This window comes from Sus scrofa, chromosome 10 (assembly GCF_000003025.6).
Source record: "Sus scrofa isolate TJ Tabasco breed Duroc chromosome 10, Sscrofa11.1, whole genome shotgun sequence".
Classification (NCBI taxonomy): Eukaryota; Metazoa; Chordata; class Mammalia; order Artiodactyla; family Suidae; genus Sus; species Sus scrofa.
Window position 1 is genome coordinate 55,116,371 of NC_010452.4, and position 25,130 is coordinate 55,141,500.

The window sequence follows — 25,130 nt, forward strand, 5'->3', positions numbered from 1 at the left end:
CTGTTGCTTCTTAAAGAAGCAATTATTCAACCTCGTGAACTAAGATCGCTCCTGCCATCACATCCACATTCCAGTCAGTGGGAAAGAGAGAAGGGAAATTGCGGGAGAGAGACAAGAAGGATAAGAATTAGAGAGGTTAAGTAGATCAGCAGACATCTTATAGGAGTAAGCAGTGTAAAAGTCCACATTCATCTCTTTAAAACTCACTTGCATTTTGCACTAAGCGATCGATACAGGCTGTACTAACTTACAGAGCCAATTACAACCAGCCACATTTCCCCAACACAGGACCCTGAGTTGCTATGCCAGCATTCTCCTCAGTAGGTACCAGCCTTTTAAATTCTCACGAAATATTTCTTAAGAATGAGCAATCTCAAAGAGAAGGTAATCCATTTAATCCATTTAGACCCCCCCCCACCCCGCTTTACATACTTTTATTTATTTTTATTTTTTAGGTCTGCACCTGTGGCATGTGGAAATTCCCAGCATAGGGGTCAAATCAGAGCTGTAGCCGCCAGACTACATCACAGCCACAGCAATGCCAGATCCGGGCCGCATCTGTGACCTACACCACAGCTCAGTTCAATGCTAGATCCTTAACCCACTGAGCCAGGCAGGGATGGAAACCGCATCCTCATGGATACTAGTTGGGTTGTTACTGCTGAGCCGCAATGGGAACTCCCATACTCATTTTTAAGCAAAATATATTTGTTGAATAACTCATATTTGGAAATTACTGTGGGGATTTAAAATGCACACACACATACACACACACACACAAATTAAGACTTACTTGATTCCTGTCCTTAATATAGTTAAAATTTTTGTTAAATATCTGCCAATAACATAGAGAATATGATAGCAGCTGAATCTGCATATGGACATTTAAAAGAGGAATCTTGATTATCTTTTTCTTATTAAAATTCATTAAACAATTATTTTTATCCATCATCATTTAGCAATTAACAAAATTGCCACCAAAATAAGCTCTTAAATATACCTTCTAGAGACTCAATAACAACGAAATATTACTTTTGCTAATAAAGCTCTGGGTCTTATTTGACTGATTAGAATCACTGATTCCAGATTCAGTTCAATTGCTTCTTCCTAAATATATATGTTCTGCTTCCTCTTGTCTTTTCTATTTTAAGCTGTCCTTGATGGAACTATATTAGCCTATGCACTTGAATCAGATGAAAAGTGTGCATGAACTAGAGTCACTTCCAAAAGTTTAATGGATGTCGCCACTGCTTATGGAACATAATGCCGTTTACCCTTCTCTAATCTGTGAACATCCCGAGTGTTTTTGCAGTAAACAGAAACTGAGAAATATTAAACATTTCAAATATATACACATACATACCCATTATTCATGACAAATCAAAACTATTGAATTAAAGAGGTTTTCAATAAACGATAGACTGAATGATTACAATGAATATACATTAACTCTGTGCTTGCAAATTCTGCAAGAAAGATGGTTTTGCTAAAAAATATGATGGAAATATATTCTTAATAAAATGCAAATAATGGAGGCTTGTATTCAAATAGCTACACCGCCCAAGGAATACGGGTAAAGATGACCAAAATAGAGGATAATGTAAAATGTTGTTATGTTTATTGAATAAATGCCTACCATACACCAAACATGAAACTAGGTAAATTGCATAGGTGATCACCTCTTTTCAAGGACCTAAAAACCTAAGAATTAGATTTTATTTGCTTCATAAATGAGGAATTTGACTCTCAGAGAAGTTGTACCACACATAACTAGTAAGAAGAGAGTCTGAAATTAATGCTTAGTCAACTAGAACATGGTACCTTTGCTTTTCCACTTAGCTGTGGGGTGTAATTTTTGCTTCTATTTAAGAATACAATGGCAATTCTTGGGAATTCACAAATGGTACCCTAAGTGCCATATAGCCATCACTTCCTCTCTGTGCTGCCCACTAAGGTAGCCACTAGCCGTGAGCAGCTACTGAAAACTCAAAACACACATTAAGATGGGCTTCAGCTGTAAAATATATACTGGATTTAAAGATTTAGAAGAAAACAAAATATCAAACAATATTGCATATCAAAACAAGAACATACCATATCTATTATATGGCTTTTGTGTTAAAATGATAATACTTGGGGAATACTGAGTTAATGCAAATTATTATAGAAGTTAATTTCTCTTTTTAAAAACATAACTCCTAGCAAATGTCAAATTACATATGTGGCTTACATTTTACTTCTGTTACTTCTGTTAGTGACATCCATGATGTCACTCATTTCTCCTCTACCAACCTTAGTGAACACCAAAAAAAAAGGAGTTTGACTTTTTCTTTTCATTTGTTCAGGACTCTCCCACAAATATATGTAAACACATATACACACACACACATATATACTTACCTACATATATACATACATGCTGCCTTCCTTTAAAATGTCAGAGACTAATAGAGTCCTCTGAACACATGATGAAGTCCTAGTTTTTCTAAATAATTTCTTTTTTTATTTTATTTATTTTTTATTTTTTGTCTTTCTGCCTTTTCTAGGCCCACCCATGGCACATGGAGGTTCCCAGGCTAGGGGTCCAATTGGAGCTCTAGCCGCCAGCCTACACCAGAGCCACAACAACGTGGGATCCGAGCCGCGTCTGCAACCTGCACCACAGCTCACAGCAACGCCAGATTCTTAACCCACTGAGCAAGGCCAGGGATCGAACCCGCAATCTCATGGTTCCTAGTCGGATTCGTTAACCACTGTGCCACGACGGGAACTCCAAGTTTTTCTAAATCATTTCTAAAAACGTTTAGCGTTTCACTTTTACCAAGAAAAAGGCATATACTTTTAATTTCTGTAGGCACAACTAAAGGTACATTGAATAGTTTCAGGGAATAGTAACTCCATAAATATTTTTTTTCATTTGCTGCTTTTGAATGTAAGCATCACAGCTAAGATACCTATGAGAACATTAAATTATCTCACCTCCATTTTCAGAATGTTCCAAATAATATAAATGACAGAAAATGGGGGGGGGGTTGTTTCATTTCTAGGTTTTGATTTATACATATATATGCATATTTGCTCTGTATTTACTGCAGCCATTTTGACCCGTTACCATAGCTTCTATACATGAATACGCTATCTCTTTTTTGGCTCATTTTGTATTAATTCCTTCTTTCATTCCTTCTTTTTCACGTGCTTGTTTTCTAAGATCATTCAATATACTTCCAGTGTAGGTTCATTTGGGGAAAAAACCAAATTGCTATCCAAGTTGGTCCCAGTTTAGGTCCCAGTTTAGCTTTACAAAGGAAATTATGTCATAGAGTCCTGCACAAGGTGCCGCTTTAGTCAAACTACTCTCTTACGTCTGCCCCTCACGGTCTGCTGGACCCCGTCTCTGCTGTGTCTTAAACCTTGGGACTTGCCTACCGTGTTCACCCCCCACATTCACTGCAGGGTCCTGCTGTGCTCACCCTGGGTGTCTCTGTGCTACACACCGAAGGAATCTTTCCTATGAGCCCCAAGTGTAGTTCCAAACCCCCACCCAGCCAGTACAGAAGCCTCAAATTAGCTACCCCTAACTGGCTGTTTATTTTCTTTGCATCCTCATAAATATTTATATATTTCTCCTGCCACTTGATTGTATCCAACCTAAAATTATATTTGAGATGTTTTTGCTATTCTCTTTTCCACCTTGAGACAGTCTTAAGATCAGATATTCTCTTATTTTCTCTTCCTCGAAATTTTTAATACCTCACTGTCATAAAGATATTGAAAGAACTCTAGCAAAATTAATATGTGCCCTTGACTTTATAATTAACATATAATTTGTACCACTTTATACATATTTTTAATTTTCCTTTTGGAAGTTTTTTTTTAAAGTATCTTTATTCCACATTTCACAGATTTAAGATTTTTAAATTCCCAACAAGATTAGTTTGTTCCTCTGACATCCCATTGAGTAGTTGTTCATTAAAGTTTGCAGGGGTTCAGCATAAAACCTTGCTCCCTCACTACTCAGAGACTATGAGATTACTTTTTCAGTAAAATCACAAATGTACTATTTGAAAGGCTAGACCTGTATAAGAGGTAATATAGCTGCCATCAAACTTGCTACACAGAACGGAAGGCAAAATTTTCTTGCAAAGTAGATTAGGCTGAGATATCTGAAATGCTTTTACATTAAATTCACATAGTATACTTACTTATCCTCAACACAGTTTGAAATGTTTGTTTTCTTCTGTCCTTTTCATATCATACTAGAAACATCAGGCAAAGAGCCTAGCCTAACTAATTGTCAACAGGGAAATATTTATCCAGAAATTTCCTCTTAGCCAAATCAAAGCATTCCCTTTAAAATGAATGAGGAACTTAAGGCAGTAATGAAAATATACCCTGTTCCATCTGCCATGTTGAAAGTCAATGCAAATAAATTAGTTCTCCTTCTTAAAGCACTTTTGTTTTTGCTAATTATGATATACAATTTAGAGACAAAAAGAATGATACTTTATTTTCTACACTAAACTCATGGTTTGAATATTAATAGATGACATTGATAAAAATTGCCCTGTTATTTTAACATTTACTGCATTTATTTAATTTCATACCACTAACATGTGAATTAATGCCACTTGCTGTTTCCACTTGTTACATTTTCACTGCATGTACTATATTGAACATCTACAACCCAACATTCCAATACAAATCTTTAGACAAATTACAAAAGGACATTTTAGATTAAAATGTAAATGATAACATCTAGTTAAAATTGAATAAGTTTGGAGTTCTCGTCGTGGCGCAGTGGTTAACGTATCCGACTAGGAACCATGAGGTTCGGTCCCTGCCCTTGCTCAGTGGGTTAACGATCCGGCGTTGCCATGAGCTGTGGTGTAGGTTGCAGACACGGTTCAGATTCCGCGTTTTGTGGCTCTGGCGAAGGCCGGTGGCTGCAGCTCCGATTCGACCCCTAGCCTGGGAACCTCCATATGCCGCGGGAGCGGCCCAAGAAATAGCAAAAAGACAAAAATAAATAAATAAATAAGTTTTGAAAAGTTAAAAAAAAAAATTTAATGTTTGGTTTTGATTTTTTTTTTTTTTTTTTTTGACTGTGCCCTCGGCATTCAGAAGTTCCTGGGCCAGGGATCAAATCCATGCCACATCAGCCACCCAAGCCAAAGCAGTGACAACGCTGGATCCTTATCCCACTGAGCCACCAGAGAACTCCTTAATGTCCTTATATATTTTTTTAAGAGTGAACCAATATTTATTAAGGACTGAATTCTGAATCAGACTGAAAATTGACAAAACTAAGGACTCAGGAACTGATAAATATACCTAAAGTTTGGAGAAAATAGTAGAAGACACTGTTATGAACAAGAAAGCCTTGAAAGATAACTTTTAGATTCAAGAAGATTTTTTTTTTATGAAAACAATGATTTACTAGATGTTTATATCACTTTTGTCCCATGTCCTTCCTCATCACCTACCACTCTAGAAAAATACCAAACATACACACATTAAAATGTACCTTTTGAAGAGGCACTGTGGGTTCTTCTTTCATGGAGTGATGAGAGATTAGACAATTCTTTGTAAGCACGATATCATCTAGTGCAATATCACCATGGAGACCTTTCCCAACTCTGCCTTCAAACTTGAGTTGGAAGTCCTCATCTCCAGACAGAGATAGTTCTTCCCGCCACCAGAAATTGCCCTGTTCTCCAGTGAGGTTGAGTAGGACCTTCATTTGGTTTGAACTGATATCTGGATCAAAGTGAGGGCTCCAATGCCATTGCCATACATGTGATAATGAAAAATGATCTGTAACCAAGAATCAGAATATTACATATTAATTATAAAATTTAATTCCACCTCATTTCCAATTATATTAACATCATATATCAATTATATCATAAATCTCCTTTATTAACAAATTGCAGAAGGAAAAGTAGATCTGTATGCTCTATTGTTCTATGAGAACGCTACTCTTGAATGAAGTTAGGCCAGCCTTCAAACATATGTTGCGGTATATGAGACTACAGGAAGGACCAAATAGAAGCGGAGTTGAAAAAATGAGAAGAGTCCACATCCTTTCTGTGACTTTCAAAAGCAGAATTTCTCCATAAACTCTTAAAGTCAAAGGAATAAAAATATTAAGAAGGGATGTATTATATAGGAAAACTTTTCATGATTAAGAAACATTAAATGTTAAAGAAAAATGTTTTTGATCTCATGAAACTTAAATCACGTTCTTCAAAAGAGCAGAGTACTCAATCACTTATTCTATCACATCCTTGCCCTCAAAATACATTTTCAGGTCTACAAGATCCTCAAGGCTCTACTACATACAGAAAAAACACTAGAATAACAATTTCCAAATTTTATTTGAAATGCTTCAGACGAGCAGACTGGGAGCCCCCCAAGTAAAAATTAAAATAAGTATTTCCAGGGATTAATGTTTCAATGCTTCAAAGACAGAGTTTACCCAATTTTTGCTATTTGTTACACAGATAAGGACATCAGGGGAAATTCTAGGAGAAGACTAAGAGGTAGGAAAACAGAGAATCAGAGTGTTCTAAGCTTTTGTCATTTTTATGAATGAAGGAAAACAATAGTGGTAGAATTGTCACACAGGAAAATGACATTTTTGCAACACTAGCACTCATGGATATTATATTCTGGAGAAAGAATATGAACATGTTTGAAAGGTAAAGAATGTGATTAAACCATATATGTAACACATCGAAGAGCATCAAGAGTAGGTAAGCCATGTGAAGTGACTCTGCAAATTTCCTAGCTGATGAAAACTTCAGGTATTATTCTATGATCCAGCAATTTTTCTTCTCCTGATTAACCCATTAATGTTAGAAAACATGAGCTCTGTGACCACTATGGCTTGTTTGGGGAGGACTGGTCAAAACTGGGTGGCATAGAGTGAGAGACAGAAAGGATCCGAGGCCAGCCTCTTGAGCAGGGTCAACAGGCAAGAGAGGAATCTACCCAACAGGCAGATCACACATCTGTGTGGACCACTGTCAGTCACAGACTTGGTCTTCCCAGCATTCTGCCTCATTTTGTCTTCTTACTTGTGCAGAAAACTTAAAGCATATGCTTTATGTCACAGTAAACACGTCTTTACCTTCTTGAGGCCATTTTCTAAATGATGCCATTGGGTGGACATGCAAACAAACATCTAAACATGACATTTATAGAGAACAACCTGATGACAATTAACTAATCACAGGGCAACATTGAATAAAAATCTGTTGAGTATTGAATTCTTATTTTTTTATTTTTTTATTTTGGCTGTGGCTGAGATATACAGAAGTTCCCAGGCTAGGGTCAATCAGAGCTGTAGCCATCGGCCTATGTCAGAGCCACAGCAACACCAGATCTGAGCCATGTCTGCAACTTGTACCACAGCTCATAACACCACCAGATCCTAAACCCACTGAGCGAGGCCAGGGATCAAACCCACGTCCTCATGGATACCAGTCGGGTTTGTTACTGCTGAGCCACACCAGGAACTCCTGAATTCTTCTAAAGAGGCATTTTCACCAGAAATTTCAGTTCCTCAGAGGTTTGATCTCTGCCCTCATCAATCTCTGTCTGTGTTCCTCTCTGCATCCCACTCACTCCTCAAAAGGAAGAAAAATCCCCAATTTGATTTTTTTTCTGCCTGAAGACATTCCACAAGGTCAAGTGACAGGATTTTCACAGAAATTTGGGATAACCTGATAAACATATTTTTTATATATGAGAGACCCAATCATTCCCAGCATGACCTTTCCTTACTTCTTTGTATTCAATCTATATCATAAATATTCATAAAATGAACCATTCATCATTAAATTTTTGACATTTCTCCTAGCCATACTTCATTATTCTCACACACATACTTAAAACAGCGGGGACTATAGTTCTTAATGAGTGATATCCTCAGTTACTAGAAAAGGAAAAAATAAGTCTTTTGAACATTCTCGGAAGTCTAAATAGAAAAGCTTAAAAGTCAAACTGAATTTAACATACTTCACGTTTAAATTTTAATTAGCATTTTAAGACTAGAACTGACTTGCAAATTTCAGAATATCTATGGATAGACAGAGATTTATTGATACACACTCAACATATATAAAATCTGATATGCTGGGGTTTTACTTTTGAGAAAGTATCAAGTAATTTGGAAGACATCAAAAACAGACAAAATATATTTGATTAAAACTCAACTGTTTACCAAACTAATTAAATAAAGTTTAATGTAATTTTGTATGATTTATTACATTTATTCTGAACTGTGGACAGTTATGTCCCTAAAACTCTGATCACATCGCTTTCTTGCAGAAAATCTGTCAAATGTGCCTGAAGAGAGATGAGATGACTCCATGACAGTCCACTATGACATCAACTTAAGATGAGGCAGAAAAGCTCTTAAGACACACTAAAGGTTTGCCAAGTATTAGACTAGGACAATGGTCAGATGTGAAGAATGGTCAATATAAAACAGAGCAACAAACACCTGTAATAGTTAAAGGTAGAGCTGGGAGCCTTTGAGCAAAGATGGAATGTGTATCCTTCCTAGGGTAAGGGCTCTCATTTTGTGGAGACAGATACATAAGAATATTACAATTTGAAGACAATAAAGATTTAAATCATGTTATTGTCTCCCAGCCTGATCCTTTGATCAGCTAGCAACTTTCTGGATGTAATTTGTTATCCTTTAAGTGTTCAGACATTGGAGAATACACCAGACAGAATACATGTGTTGGGATCTTACGGAGATTGCATCTCTTGCCACAAATATAAGTAAATGGCACATTTATTCACACATTAATCTCTTATAACAAGATCGTGTGAAGTCATCTCTGAGTGCTTAATTTATATGTAAGGCTAAATTTAGCTCCTAGCCTCGCTGACTCAAGTCCTTCTTGGAAAAAAAAAAAACAATCATGCAAGCAATAAATAAAGGAAAGCGAAGGAACTTGCAAAGGCATAGTCATCATATGAAGATCCAAACAACTCTATTTATACTTTAAACACTCTGCAAATGTTCACTTAAAATTTTCACAGGGAATTTTTTCTTCCTTCCTCCAGAAATTCTACTTTCTAAAGAGTCAATTTCAGTCTTTCCTTTTCTGAGAAGAATTCCTCAATCATTTTATCATGGTGCCAACCAGGACGAACACTAATTCTTGGAATTATTTAATCCATATATACTCCTCTTTGTTTAATTCTCTTTCTGATGGAGAAATTCCCATAACTCCAATAAGTACTAAATTCCTTGAATGGATGCCATGGTAATTTACTTCTTTTGTCCTGTCATGGTTTTAGATAATAACTATGACATTTTCCAATGGTTTCCAAAATTGATACATTATTCCAACAGGTCTTCCCTTTCATCCTTACTTCCCTTTATCCCGCCCAGTCACATCTTCCAAGTTGAATACCTTCAAACTCATTTTCTGGTCTGGGCCTGGCCATTCCATTTCTATATTTGACTCTCTCTGGAGTTGTTCATAATACCTCTGGTTTGCTTCCATACCTTGCAGTTTTTGCTTCTGCTACTTATGACTGGGCTGGAAATGCTGGCTACTTTCAAGGGCTGCTGCAGGAACAAGCTCTTAATAAAGATGTAATGACCAGACATATTCCGCAAGGTGTGATCAGCAGCGGGCTCTGTGCCCATAGCAGGGATGGTACTGGCCTTCAGATTCCAGTCAATGTCGTCACCTTGCTCCTGCTCCCAAGAACAAAGATCAAATTCAAAATCACAGCTCCCTCTGGAAGTACCTGGAAAACATTTCCCATATATGGTGGAGAGAAAGAGGAAGTTAGCAGATAAGCCATGAAATTCAAAATTAGAGTAAGATTGCCACATCATGTAATAATCAAAACCTCACAATATTATCCTGACAACAACATTAACACAGGATATTTTAGTTTGTTACACACAGTTATCTCAATGTCTTTTGTGAGTTTATTTCTTCACCAGTCTGGTCCCAATGTCAGAATCCATGAACCAATATCTTTAGCATCCCACACATTTCCTCCTCCAAATACTTATTTGGCCAATGTAATTTATTTCTTCTCTCTTCTCATCTTAGCTTCTCAGATCTTGTAGGAAATTTAGGAAGTTTATTTTTCTGTAATACAGTGTGGCTTGGGAAATGCTGCCTAAAGCAAAAGTTATTAATCATTGTAATTTTTTTTTTAAATAGAGACTCATTTGGAGATAAAAGTATGAAACAGAAAAGGTTAAAACAAATGATTTAATTTATTACAGGAAGTTGCGGAAATTAAATGTGTTTAGTTGCATTAAATACCACAACCTACCGGGTATTTTAAGAATATTTTATTAACATTGCTTAAGTTTTTCTTCCATTTCCCAGCTAGGCAGAATTCTTGAGTTCAACTATGTCTTAATGGATTTCTCCCTGGATCTATCCATTTCTGATAGCGGGGTGTGGAAATCTCTGAGTATGATGGGGGGTTCTTCTCTTTGTGGTTATCTAAGTTTTTGTTTCACATAGGTTGACATTCCATTACTAGGTACATACACATTAGAGGTTGTCACGTCTTCTTGGAGAATTTGACCCCTTTACTATTAATGTAATGCCCTTGCTTATCCTTGGTAATGTTCCTTGCTATTATTCTTGTTTTCTTCTGACTAGTGTCACAGCATGCATTTCTCCGTGCATTTACGTTTAATCTATAAGCATCTTGATGGGTTTCTTATAGACATGTAGTTGGGTCTTATTTTTGATCCACTGTGAAAATCTATCTCTTAATTTTTACATTTGGACCTCTGCTATTCAAAGTAAGTATTGATAAACTTGGATTAATAGCTACCATATTTGATACTGTTTTCTATTCGCCCCTATTCCTTGTTCATATTTTTGTCTTCTGTTTTTTTTCTGCCTTTAACTGATCATTTTATATGATTTTATTTTTTTCTCTTTTCTTAACCAATGGGTTACACATTTTGTTTTTTTAAACTTTTTTCAGTGCTTGCCCTAGAGTTTACATTTTTTTATTCAGTTGAAATTATCAATAATTACAACTCATCATCTTGTTTGTAATCTGAACTCTTGTCTTGGCTAAGAATATAAAATAAAATAACTAATTCAGTTGTCCTTATGTAAGAAAATTTAGCAGCCCATGAGGACCAGATTTCCATAGAAACCAGCATCTACAAAGGCTATTTGTATAAGGAAATAATATGTGTGGCTGAAAAACAGTCTTGAATTTTTTTAATAAAAATCATATAAATACATGAATCTCAATAATGTAAAACATATTTTTGCTTTCAATATTTACCATAGTCTCGAAGATATGTTTCCTTGGAATATTTAGTTTTAACATACCAGTGGGGAAAACACAAGTAGGCATTAGTTGTTTGAATTTCATATCACTGTGGTAAGAGGAAGCAACCTATAATTTCATTTTCAACAATTTCCCATAGGTGCCAGGTGAGCAAAAGCAGCAAACAGTCTTCTGTGCAGATGCCAACTCCTGGCATTTTATGGAGCAATTAATGCCAGTGCCAGACAGGTGTGCCGGCAGAAAGAAAATGATCACCTTTGTTTGCAGCTGGATCATCAAGCAAACCAGTCTCTCCCTTTCTAAGAGCTATAACTTTTCCATCGATCAATATCCTCTTAAGAATAAAATTATATTTCATTTAAAGCATCGTTTTGAAAGAACATTAACTTCATGTCTTTAAGGTCCTACTATCAAATTTCTAAGATTAAGGTATCATTTTATTCATTTATTCATTTCGCATAATTTTTTTGGCCATGCTCATGTGTGTGTGGAAATTCCTGGGCCATGGATTAAATCTGCACCATAGCAGTGACCCCCCGTTTGAACCCACCTATTCCAGTATGACCTCACTTTCTTTCATTACATCTGCATAGACCCTGATTCCAAATATGTCACATCCGTAGGTCCTAGGTGGAAATGGGGGGAGGGACACTACATAACCCAGTACTGGAATGTTTACATTTTTAAGGTAACTCTCTTGGGATTTTAAGGTATATAATCTTTTATTACAAAATAATTATAAATTTCTAAGAGAGAAGATCTTAGAAGTTCTCAATACAAACACAAAAAATTTTGTAACTATGTATGGGGATGGATGTCAACTAAACTTAAGGGTAATCATTTTGGAATCAATATACTCATATTGTCATTATGTTGTACATCTGAAACAAATATATATGTAAAACATAATACATAAACTAATATTATATGTCAATTATACTTCAATAAAAAAGAAAATAAATACAATATGATGTTCCCTTATTTCATCTTATGTCTTACATACTAACCAGAGCCATAAAAAGAGTACAAATAGTAGTATCAGTAGTGGATATTCTTTTTTTTCCTCATAAGCTTTTTTAAAAGTTTTATTAAAGTATAGTTGATTGACAAAGTTGATCATTTATGTTGTATAACAAAGTGCTACAGTTACACATATACATATATCCATCCTTTTTCAAATTCTTTTCCCATATAAGTGATCACAGAATATTGGGTAGAGTTCCCTGTGCTAAACAGCAGGTCCCCGTTGGTTACCCATTCCATACACAATATGTAGGTAAAAAAATTCCAAACCCCTAATCCATCCCTCCCTGCCCTCACCTGTCTCCACTGGAAACCAGAAGTTTGTTTTCAAAGGCTTTTAGTCTGTTCCCATTTTGGAAATAAGTTTATTTGAATCATTTTTTTAGATTTCACATAAGCCATATCATAGGATGTTTGTCTTTCTCTGTCTGACATCACTTAGTATATGATAACCTCTAGTCCATCCATATTGCTGCAAATGGTGTTATCTCATTCTTTTTTATGGCTATATATTCAATTGTATATATGTACTACATGGTTCTTTATCCATTCATCTGTCAATGGATATTTAGATTGCCTCCATGTCTTGGCTATTGTTAATAGTGCTGCAATAAACACTGAGGTGCATTTTTTTTGAGTTTATATTACTCAATGAATTTTATTACATTTAAGGTTGTACAATGATCATTACAACCAAATTTTATAGCATTTCCATCCCAAACCTTCAGTGAATCCTCCCACCCACCAAACTGTCTCACTTGGAAACCATAAGTTTTTCAAAGTCTGTGAGTCAGTATCTGTTCTGCAAAGAAGTTCTTTGTGTCCTTTTTTTTTTAGATTACACATATAAGTGATTGCATCTGATGTTGGTGTCTCACTGTCTGACTGACTTCACTTAGCATAATAATTTCTAGGTCCATTCATGTTGACGCAAATGCCATTATTTCATTCCTTTTAATGGTTGAGTAATACTCCATTGTGCATATGTACCATATCTTCTAAATCACTCCTCTGTCAATGGACATTTAGATTGTTTCCATGTCTTGGCTATTGTATAGAGTGCTGAAATGAACACTGAGGTACATGTATCTTTTCAAGTCATGCTTTGCTCTGGATAGATGCCCAGGAGTGCAACTGCTGGATCAAATGGTAATTTTATGTTTAGTTTTCTGAGGAATATGCATACTATTTTCCACAGTGGTTGCACCAATTTACATTCCAACCAACAGTGTAATAGGGTTCCCTTTTCTCCACACCCTCTCCAGCATTAATAATTGGTAGAATTTTGGATGATGGCCATTCTGGCTGGTGTAAGGTGGTACCTCAGTGGTTTTCATTTGCATTTTTCTAATAATGAGTGATGTTGAACATCTTTTGTGTGTTTTTTGGCCATCTGTATGTCTTCTTGGGAGAACTGTTTAGATCTTCTGCCCATTTTTCAATGGGGTTGTTTGTTTTTTTGGTATTGAGCAGCAGTTGTTTATAAATTTTGGAAATTAATCCCTTGTAAGTGGATTCATTTGCAAATATTTTCTCACATTCTGTGGGTTGTCTTTTCATTTTCTTTATGGTTTCCATTGCTGTGCAGAAACTTTTAAGTTTAATGAAGTCTCATTTGTTTATTTTTGTTTTATTGTCATTACTATAGGAAATGGATCTGAGAAGAAGTTGCTATGGTATGTGTTGGAGTGTGTTGGGCCTATGTTTTCTTCTAAGAGTTTTAGAGTATCTGGTCTTATATCTAGGTCTTTAAAGAATTTTCAGTTTATTTTTGTGTATGGTATGAGGGAGTGTTCTAATGTCATTCTTTTCCATGTGGCTGTCCAGTTTTCCCAGCACCACTTATTGAAGGGGCTGTCTTTTCTCCATTGTATATTCTGGTCTTCTTTGTCATAGATTATTGGCTATAGGTGCGTGGGTTTAATTCTGGGTTTTCTCTCCTGTTTCACTGATCCATATTTCTGTCTTTGTGCCAGTACCATATGGTTTTGATGATTGTTGCTTTGTAGTATAGGCTGAAGTCCAGGAGTCTGATTCCTCCAGCTCCATTTTTCTTTTTCGGGACGTCTTTGGCTATTCTGGGTCTTTTGTGCTTCCAAATAAACTTCGAAATATTTTGTTAAAGTTCTGTGAAAAATGTCCTTGGTAATTTGATAGGGATTGCATTGACTCTGTAGATTGCCTTGGGTAGTATAGTCATTCTGATAATATTGACTCTTCCAATCCAAGAGCATGGTATGTCTTTCCATCTATTTATGTCGTCTTTGTTTTCTTTCACCAGTCTTATAGTTTTCAGAGTACAGGTCTTTTGTCTCTTTAGGTAGGTTTACTCCTAGGTATTTTATTCTTTTTGATGCAATGGTAAGCAGGATTGTTTCCCTAATTTCTCTTTCTGATCTTTCATTGTTGGTATACAGAAATGCAGTCAATTTCTGTGTATTATATCCTGTGACTTTGCCAAATTCATTGATGAGCTCTAACAGTTTTCTGGTAGAGACTTTAGGATTCTCTAGGTATAGTATCACGTCATCTGCAAATAGGGATAGTTTTACTTCTTCCTTTCCAATCTTCATTCCTTTTATCTCTTTTATTTCTCTGATTGCTGTGGCTAGGACTTCCAAAACTATGTTGAAGAGTAGTGGCGAGAGCAGACATCCTTGTCTTGTTCCTGATCTCAGTGGGAATTCTTTCAGCTTTTCACCATTGAGAATGATGTTCACTGTGGGTTTGTCATATATGGCCTTTATTATGTTGAAGTAGGTTCCCGCTATGCTCACTTTCTGAAGGGTTTTTATCAGAAATGGGTGTTGGATTTTGTCAAAGGCTTTTTCCGCGTCTATTGAGAGGATCATATGGTTTTTACTCTTCAGTGTGTTAATGTGGTGTATCACACTGATGGATTTGTGGATATTGAAGAACACTTGCATCCCTGAGATAAAACCCACTTGATCATGATGTCCAATCCTTTTAATGCATTGTTGGATGCAGTTTGCTAGTATTTTGTTGAGGATTTTTGCATCAATGTTTACCAGTGACATTGGCCTGTAATTTTCTTTTTTTGTGGTATCTTTGTCTAGTTTTGGTATCAGGGTGATAGTGGCCTCATAGAATGAGTTTCAGAGTGTCCCTTCCTCTGCAATTTTTTAAATAGTTTCACAAGGATAGGTGTTAGCTCTTCTCTAAATGTTTGATAGAATTCGCCTGTGAAGCCATCTGGTCCTGGACTTTTGTTTTTTGGAAGTTTTTAAATCACAGTTTCAATTTAAGTACTTAAATTACTTGAAATTTAAGTAATTGGGGTCCATTCGTCTTTCTACTTCATCTGGATTTAGTCTTGGAAGACTGCACTTTTCTAAGAATTTGTCCATTTCTTCTAGGTTGTCTGTTTTATTGGCATATAGTTGCATGTAGTAGTCTCTTATGATCCTTTTTATTTCTGTGATATCTGTTGTAAATTTTTTTCATTTCTAAATTTTATTTTATTTTTTTATTTTTGTCTTTTGTCTCTTTAGGGCCACACCCATGGCACATGGAGGTTCCCAGGCCAGGAGTCTAATCGGAGCTGTTGGCCCTGGCCCATGCCAGAGCCACAGAAATTCCGGATCTGAGCCATGTCCACAACCTACACCACAACCCACAGCAATGCCAGATCCTCAACCCACTGAGTGAAGCCAGGGATCGAACCCGCAACACCATGGTTCCTAGTCCACTACACCACAATGGGAACTCCCATGTCTAATTTTATTGATTTGAGTCCTCTTTTTTTCTTGGTAAGTCTGGTTAAGTGTTTATCAATTTTGTTGATCTTTTCAAAGAACCAGCTTTTTGTTTCATTGATCTTTCTAAGGTTTTCTTTGTTTCTGTTTCATTGATTTCTGCTCTGATCTTTATGATTTCTTTCCTCTGCTAACTTTAGGTCTTATATGTTCTTCTCTTTCTAGCTGCTTCAGATGTAAAGTTAGGTTGTTAATTTGAGCTTTTTCTTGTTTCCTGAGGTAGGCTTGTATTGCTATAACTTCCCTCTTAGAACTGCTTTTTCTGCATCCCATAGGTTTTGGAGTGCTATATCTTTGTTGTCATTTGCTTCTAGGTATTTTTTAATTTCCTCTTTGATTTCTTCAGTGATCCATTGGTTGCTGAGTAGCATGTTGTTTAGTCTCCACAGGTTTGTGTTTTTTTGGCAGCTTTTTTCTTGTTGTTGATTTCCAGTGGTACAGCATTGTGTCAGAAAAGATGCTTGATATGATTTCAATTTTCTTAAAGTTACCAAGGCTTCATTTGTGGGCCAGAATGTGATCAATCCTGGAGAATGTTCCATGTGCACTTGAGAAGAATGTGTATTCTGCTGCTTTTGGATGGAATGTTCTATAAATATCTATTAAGTCCATCTGGTCTAAAGATTCATTTAGGCCCTGTGCTTCCTTGTTGATTTTCTGTCTGGATGATATGTTGATTGCTGTAATTGGGGTGTTATTGTCAACTTTTCCCTTTATGGTTGTTAGCAGTTGCCTTATACATTGCAGTGATCCTATGTTGGGTGCATAGATATTTAAAATTGTTATATCTTCTTCTTGGATTGATCCTTTGATCATTATGCAATGTCCTTGTCTTTTAAAATATTCTTTAAGGTCTATTTTGTCTGATATGAGTATTGCTGCTCCAGCTTTCTTTTGATTCTCATTTGCATAGAATATTTTCTTCAATTCTCTTACTTTCAATTTGTATGTATTCCTAGAAGTGAAGTGGGTCTCTTAAAGACAGCATACGTATGATTCTACTTTTTGTATTCATTCAGCCAGTCTATGTCTTTGGTTGGGGCATTTAGTCCATTTACATTTAAGGTAATTATTGATATGTATGTTCTTATTGCCATTTTATTAATTGCTTTGGATTTGTTTTTGTTGCTCTTTTTTCTTCCCTTCGTCTCTTGTTATCTCCTCTTGTGGTTTGATGACTCTCTTTATTGTCGTATTTGTTGATTTTTCTTATATGTGTGTGTATCAACTGTAGATTTTAGTTTGCATTTACCCTGAAGCTTTGATATAGGAGTGTGTGTGTGTGTATGAGATTGTTTTAAGTTGTTGGTCTCTTAATTCCAAGTTCAACTCCAGGGTCCTGCATTTGTACCCTATTTTCTCACGATTTCTGAATTTGGTAGCATATTATGTGTGGACAATTTCCTACTTTTGCTGTATACACACCTTTACTGGTGAGCCTGGTCATTTGCAGTATTTTTGTTTCTAGTTTTGGCCTTTTCTTTTCTGCCTAGAGAAATTCCTTAAGTACTTATTGCAAAGCTCGTTTTCTGTAAAGCTTTTGATTTCTCCTTCAAATCTGAATGAGAGCCTTGCTGGGTAAAGCAATCTTGGTTGCAGGTTTTTTCATTTCATCATGTTAAGTCTATCATGCTACTCCCTTCTGGCCAGCAGGGTTTCTGCTGAAAAATCTGCCGATAACCTTACCGGGGTTCCCTTGCATGTTATTTGCTTCTTTTCCTTAGCTACTTTCAATATTTTCTCTTTGGCTTTTAATTTTGGTCAGTTTGATTAATATGTGTGTCAGGGAGTTCTTCCTTGGGTTGATTTTATACGGTACTCATGCTTCTAGGATTTGAGTGGGTGGTTCCCTTCCCATGTTAGGAAGTTTTTGGCAAGTATCTCTTCAAATACTTTTTATATCCCTCTCTCTCTCTTCTCCTTCTGGCACACCTATAATATGGAGGTTGGTGTGTTTAATTTTGTCCCAGAGTTCTCTGAGACTCTCTTGATTTCTTTTCAATATATTCCTCTTTTCTGTTCTGCATCAGTGACTTCCACTAGTCTGTCCTCCACCTTGCTTATTCATTCTTCTGCCTCCTGTATTCTGCCCTTGGTCGCTTCTAATGAATTTTTTATTTCAGTTATTGTATTTTGCATATATACATGCTTAAGTTTTCAATCTTGTATTTCTTTGCTCAGTGTTTCCCATAGATTATCATTCTCTGTCTCCAGTTTATTTCCAATGTCTTGCATCATCTTCAGTATCATCAGTCTGAAGTCTTTTTCCTGGAGGCTGATAATCTCCAGATCACTAGCTGTTTTTCTGGGGTTTTTCCTTGCTCCCTTGGCCCGAGTTTAGTTCTCTGCCTTTTCATTTTTATAGGTTTGGGCTGTGGTGTCCGTTTTGGCAGACAATAGAGTTATTGCCTCTCTTCCTTCTGATGTCTGCCCCGCCCCCCCACGCCTTGTGGCTGAAGTTGGAACCAGGGGTTGCTGTAGGCTTCCTGATGGGAGGGACTGGTGCCTGCCCACTGGTAAGTGGCACTGATTCCTATCCCTCTGGTGGGTGGGGTTTTGTCTCTGGGTGAGATTAGAGGGGGCTATGTGCCCGGGGGGTCTTTAGGTAGCCTGCTTACTGATGGGTGGGGCTCTGATCCCACCTGGATTATTGTTTGGCCTGGAGCTTCTCAGCCCTGATGAGTGGGGCCAGATTTTCCCAAAATGACCACCTCCAGAGAAACACACACTGATGAATATTCCCGAGAGCTTTGCCTCCAATGTCCTTCTCCCACAATGAGCCACACTCATCCCCTGTTTTCCCAGGAGATCTTCCAAGAACTGCAGTCAGGTCTGACCCAGATTCCTATGGAGCCTCTGCTTTTCCCTGGGACCAGGGCACATGAAAGCCTGTGTGCACCTTTCAAGAATGGGGTCTCTGTTTCCCCCAGTCTTGTGGAGCTCCTGTGCACAAGCCCCACTGGCCTTCAATGCCAGACGCTCTGGGGGCTCTTTCTTCCAATGCCAGATCCCCAGTTGTGGGGACTTGACGTGGGGCTCAGAACTCTCACTCCTGTAGGTGAGTCTCTGTGATACAGTTACTTTCCAGGCTTCCCACCTGGCAGGTATGGGGTTGCTTATATCATGGAATTGCCCTTCTACCTTTTGTGTAGCCTCCTATTTGTCTTCAGGAGTAGGATGTCTTTTTGACAGTTTCCAGTACATTTGGTTGAAGGTTATTCAGCAATTGGTTGTAATTTTGTTGTTTTTATGAGAGAAGTTGAGCTCCAGTCCTTCTATTTCCCATCTTAATCCCATCCCTGTATATTCTCCACATATATACCCAGGAGTGGGAGCACTGGATATTCTTGACATGATTTTGATTTTAATGGGGACACTTCATTGTTTCTTTTTTTTTCTTAATTTAAACCTTTTATTTTTAACTCCATATTTCTTTCTTTCTTTTCCTTCTTTTTATGGCCACAATTGTGGTATATGGAAATTCCCTGGCTAGGGTCAAATTGGAGCTGCAGCTGCCAGCCTATGCCACAGCCATAGCAACTTAGGATTTAGAAGCATCTGTGACCTATGCCACAGTTTACAACAATGCCAGATCCATTACCCACTAAGCAAATCCAGGGATGGAACTTGCATCTGCATGGATACTATGCCGGTTCTTAACTCACTGAGCAACAAGGGGAACTCCTCCTTTAATTTGACAGACCATTTTAAAGTTACACAATTCTATGTATAAGAAGCGTTGTTAACTTTAAATGAATATTTTCAGCACCTATCAGTTTATTGTGACATTTTTCAGTGACAGATTTGGTTACATTAACAGTTTGTTACGTTAAAATATTCTTTACATGTTCTAAGATCCTCATCTTAAACATGTGACATAATTACTACTGAACTTTGTTTACTAGTATTTTCAGTTTTGCACATTTATATTCACAGAGTTTTTACTATAGTTTTCTTAATTTTCTAATTTCTGGAGGTTTCATAATCGGTGATATATTAGCTTCATAAAATAAATTCTATCATTTCATGTGGTTGGAATAGTTTCTTTGGGAATTATCAGTTCATTAAAATTTGATAGAACTCAGCAGTATCTATCCCAGGAGATGAAATTAGATGACATTTGTTGATAACTTTATTTGATAGTTAATGGTCTATTCAGGTTTTCTGCTTCATTAGTTGAGAAAAATTAACCATTTCATTGACTTTTTCAACCTAGTACATTTATTTATCTCCATATGCTTATTAATTCCCCTTTGGCAAACTTACATTTGTTTTTCCTTTTATAAAGTTGAAAAATCGGTGTTTTACCTATGCTAAAAATTAGCACTCTTTTATTTATCATGAGGATTAGTTTTCTTTTGTCATATTAATATTTATTCCTCCTGATTTTCTTTTTTTTTTTTTCTGTCTTTGTCTTTTTAGGGCCACACCTGCAGCATATGGAGGTTCCCAGGGTAGCAGTCTAATCGGAGCTGTTGCTGCTGGCCTATACCACAGCCACAGCAATGTGAGATCTGAGCCATATCTGTGACCTACACCACAGCTCACAGAAATGCCAGATTCTTAACCCATTAAGCGAGGCCACGGATTGAACCCACAACCTCATGGTTTCTCACTGCATTTGTTTCTGCTGCGCCACAACAGGAACTCCTCTTGATTTTTTTAATATGACATCATTCTTTGTAACATTTTACATTGAAATTATTTCAAGCTTTATGGAAAAGCTTCAAGAATAGTATATGTATTTCCAGCTACACTTTAAATTCACAAATATTTGTAATTTCCTCATTTGTTCTATATGTATATGAATATGCATATCTATATATGCATTTTCAGAAGTATTTGAAATTAAATTGATATTTATTGATACTTTCATGTTTCTTTCCAATAAATGAGGATATTTTCTTTTTTAACCACAGTAAAATCACAAACCAGAAAATGTGACATTAATGCTAGTATCTAATGAAGTTTCCATTGTGGCACAGTAAGTTAAGAACCCAACTACACCAGCTTGGGTTGCTGTGAATGTGCAGGTTTTATTTCCAGGCCAGTGCAGTGGGCCAGTGCTGCAACTGTGGCAAAGGTTGCAGCTGCAGCTTGGGTTCAGTCGTTGACCTGGCATCTTCCATATGCCATGGGTATAGCCATAAAAATAACACATTGATTGATTTAAAAAAACATAATTCTCAGTTTTTTAAAAAAGTACTATCTAATCCCTATTTCATATTTAAATTTTTCAATTATCCTCCATAAATCCTTTATAATTATCTTTCCCCTGGTTCAGAATCCAATCCAAGATATTACATTGCATTAAGTTGTCATGAATCTTTATTTTCTTATCACAAGATTTCTTCATCCTTTCTTTCTTCCTTTGCCTGGATATATCCCATGAGAGCAGGCCAGTTATTTTAGGAAGCACTTGAATTTGAGTTTGTCTGAGGAATCCTTATGATTAGATTCAGATCATGCATTTCAGCAGGAATACCCTGGAAGTAATCATAGGTCCTTCTTGTATCAGGAGGCAGGTTTTAATTTGTCCTAATATCTTTGGTGTTTACTTTGAACAACTGGTTAAGGTGGCATCAGTCACATCTCTCCACTAAAAAGTAACGTTTCCTTAATTAATTATTAATTTGTATGCAAACACAGGTGACTATGAAAATATGCTGCCCTTGTCAAGTATTTAGCAACTCATTCGAACTCCCACTAATGATTTCCTTCATCCCTCCCTCCCTTTCTTCCCCTCTTTTTTTCTTATGCTAAGAACACTTAACATGAGACCTACAACTCCTAAAAATTTTGTGTATAATACATCTTATTAACTATTGGCACTATGCTACACAGGTCTCTTGATACATTTCATCGTGCATACATAACTGAAACTGTGTACCCACAAAATAGCAAGTCCCCATTTTCCCCTTTTCTGCAGTTCCTAGTAACTACCATGCTACTTTCTGCTCCTAAGAGTTTGACTCTTTTAGATGCTTCAGGTGGAATCATTCAGCTTTTTCCTTTTTGAGACTGGCCTATTTCATTTTGCATATTCCAGGTTCATTCATTTCGCCATATGTGGTAGGTCATATATTCCTTTTATGGCTGAATAATATTCCATTATAGGTACATGCTACATTTTTTTATTCATTCATACATCAGTGTACATTTAGATTGTGTCTATATCTTATTGTGAATAATGCTGCAATGAACATGGGAGTTTAGATATCTCTTTAAAGTCTAGGTATCAATTACTCTGAACATATACTCAGAAGTGGGATTGCTAGATTATACATCCCACTGATTATTTTCTAAAATCTTCATTCCTCATAAATTGATTTTCTAATGTAAAGAAGACCTTTGCCATCACTTTACTTCAATAGTTAGTTATACTTACATTATTTTTTAATTTTTATTAATCAAATGAATTTATGACATCTGTAGTTGTATAATGATCATAACAATCTGATTTCACAGGATTTCCATCCCACAACCCAAGCACATCCCCCCACCCCCAAACTGTCTCCTCCGGAGACCATAAGTTTTTCAATGTCTGAGAGTCAGCATCTGTTCTGCAAAGAAGTTCCGTCTGTCCTTTTTTCAGATTCCACATGTCAGTGAAAGCATTGGATGTTGGTATCTCATTGTATGGCTGACTTCACTTTGCATGATATTTCTAGGTCCATCCATGTTGCTAAAACAGCTGGTATTTCGTTCTTTTTAATGGCTGAGTCATATTCCATTGTGTATATGTACCACTTCTTCTGGATCCACTCCTCTGTCGATGGACATTTAGGTTGTTTCCATGTAAGAGGCTATTGCAAATAGTGCTGCTACGAACATCGGAGCGCATGTGTCTTTGCGAGTTGTGGTTTTCTCTGGGTAGATGCCCAGGAGTGGGATGGCTGGATCAAATGATAGTTCTATGTTTAGTTTTCTGAGGCATCTCCATACTGCTTTCCACAGTGGTTGCACCAATTTACAATCCCACCAACAGTGTACTAGGGTTCCTTTTTCTCCACACCCTCTCCAGCACTTGTTGTTTTTAGACTTTTGGATGATGGCCATTCTGGCTGGTGTAAGGTGGTACCTCATAGTGGTTTTCATTGCATTTCTCTAATAGTGAGTGATGCTGAACAACTTTTCATGTGTTTTTTGGCCATTGGTATGTCTTCTTTGGAGAACTGTCTGTTTAGATCTTCCGCCCATTTTTTGATAGGCTTTTTTTTTTTTTTTTGGGTATTATTCCCAGCCTTAGGGTGAAAGTATTCAATGTTTCAACTTTAAGTATGATATTAGCTATATGTTATTCATAGCTCTTCTTTCTCAGTTTGAGGAAGCTGCCTTCCTCTGTTGCTTGTTTACCAACTTTTTTCACAAAAGAGCACTGAATTTTTCTTGATGCATTTCCTGAACCTAAATGAGAAGGCCACATGATTTTTCTTCTTTTTTTCTGTGAAGGTGGTAATGTTTTTCATTATTTATTTTTTCAGCATTAAGTCAAATATATCCCTTTATAAAATATATTAAACTTTTTTTGTATCAATATTCATAGGATAATTGATTTTTAAATTTATTTTCCTTATAGGATAAATTATCAAAACATTGTAAATCAACTATACTTCAATAAAAATTTTAAAAAATACTTTGGGGGAAAGTCTGCCCCCAAATAATTTCTTTTCTTATAAGCTGCTTGTCAGACTTTGGCATCAGTATTATATTGGCATCATAAAATGAGGTGGGAAATCTTCCCTTTTCTTTTACTTTTTGAATGAGTTCCATGTAAGTTGGTACTATTTCATAGTTTGATGGATATCACCAGTGAAGTTAGCTGAGATTAAATATGGGTTTGTAAAAAATACTTTATTATAAAATCAATTTCTATAAGAGTCTTATTTAGATTTGCTTAAGTTTAGACTTTGTAAAGTTTTTGCTCATTTCTTTCAAGCTGTTGATTTTTTCTAGAATGAAGTTAGTATTTATAGTAGTATTACTTACTATGCTTTTACTGTCAGTAGGGTTTGTGGTGATATATACTCTTTTATTCCCAATATTAGTAAACTGTATTTTCTCACTTTGGTCAGTTTACTCAGAGATTTATTACATTTATTAATATTTTAAAGATTGTTTTGCCTTTTTAATATTCTTTTGTTTTAATATTTACTATTTTTCATTCATGCCCTAAGCTTTACTTTTCCCTTCCATATAATTACTTTGTGTTTGTTTTTTTCAATCTTCCTAATTAGGAGACTCAGATCAATGATTTTAAAGATATATATTATTTTCAACATATCACTTAATTATGGTGTGATCAGATAGCATAATCTGTTAATATTGAATCCTTTGATATTTACTGAGACTTTTAATGTGTGGTCATTTTGGGTGAATATTTCATTCACACTTGAAAGTGTTTACCGAGGATTGAGGTTTATTTTAGCTAAATTAGATAAAGGTAGTTACCACTACAATTCAGATTTTCTATATTCTTTTTTTTCTCTTTTTGTCTTTCTGCCATTACTTGGGCCGCTCCCGCAGCATATGGAGGTTCCCAGGCTAGGGGTCTAATCGGAGCTGAAGCCACTGGCCTACACCAGAGCCGCAGCAAAGTGGGATCAGAGCTGTGTCTGCAACCTACACCACAGCTCACAGCAATGCCAGATCCTTAACCCACTGAGCAAGCCAGGGATCAAACCCGCAACCTCACGGTTCCTAGTCAGATTCGTTAACCACTGAGCCATGACGGGAACTCCAGATTTTCTATATTCTTATCAATATTTTGTCTAGGCATTCTATGAATTTGTGAGAGATTGGTGACTAAATGTCTGATTATAACTGTGAATTCTTCTTTTACTTTAGTTCTATAAGATTTTGTTTCAGGTATTTTGAAACTCTGTTAAAAATACACATTTTGAAATTGCTGTCTTCTTGATAAATTGACTACATTATTATAATGAAATGTCACTCTATAATTTGTAATTTTTTTTTACAATAGTCTACTTTTATTTTAGACCCCATGGATGCCTGTAT

The 25,130-nt window shown here is 36.2% G+C and overlaps 1 protein-coding gene across 1 annotated transcript in view; it reads right to left on the bottom strand.

Moving 5' to 3' along the window:
• MALRD1 (MAM and LDL receptor class A domain containing 1) overlaps positions 1–25,130 on the bottom strand; it is a 598,238-nt gene that overhangs the window by 333,565 nt on the left and 239,543 nt on the right. The window contains 3 exon segments of the mRNA XM_021064964.1: positions 5,540–5,748; positions 5,751–5,814; positions 9,533–9,780. Coding sequence (XP_020920623.1) covers positions 5,540–5,748; positions 5,751–5,814; positions 9,533–9,780 — 521 coding nt within the window.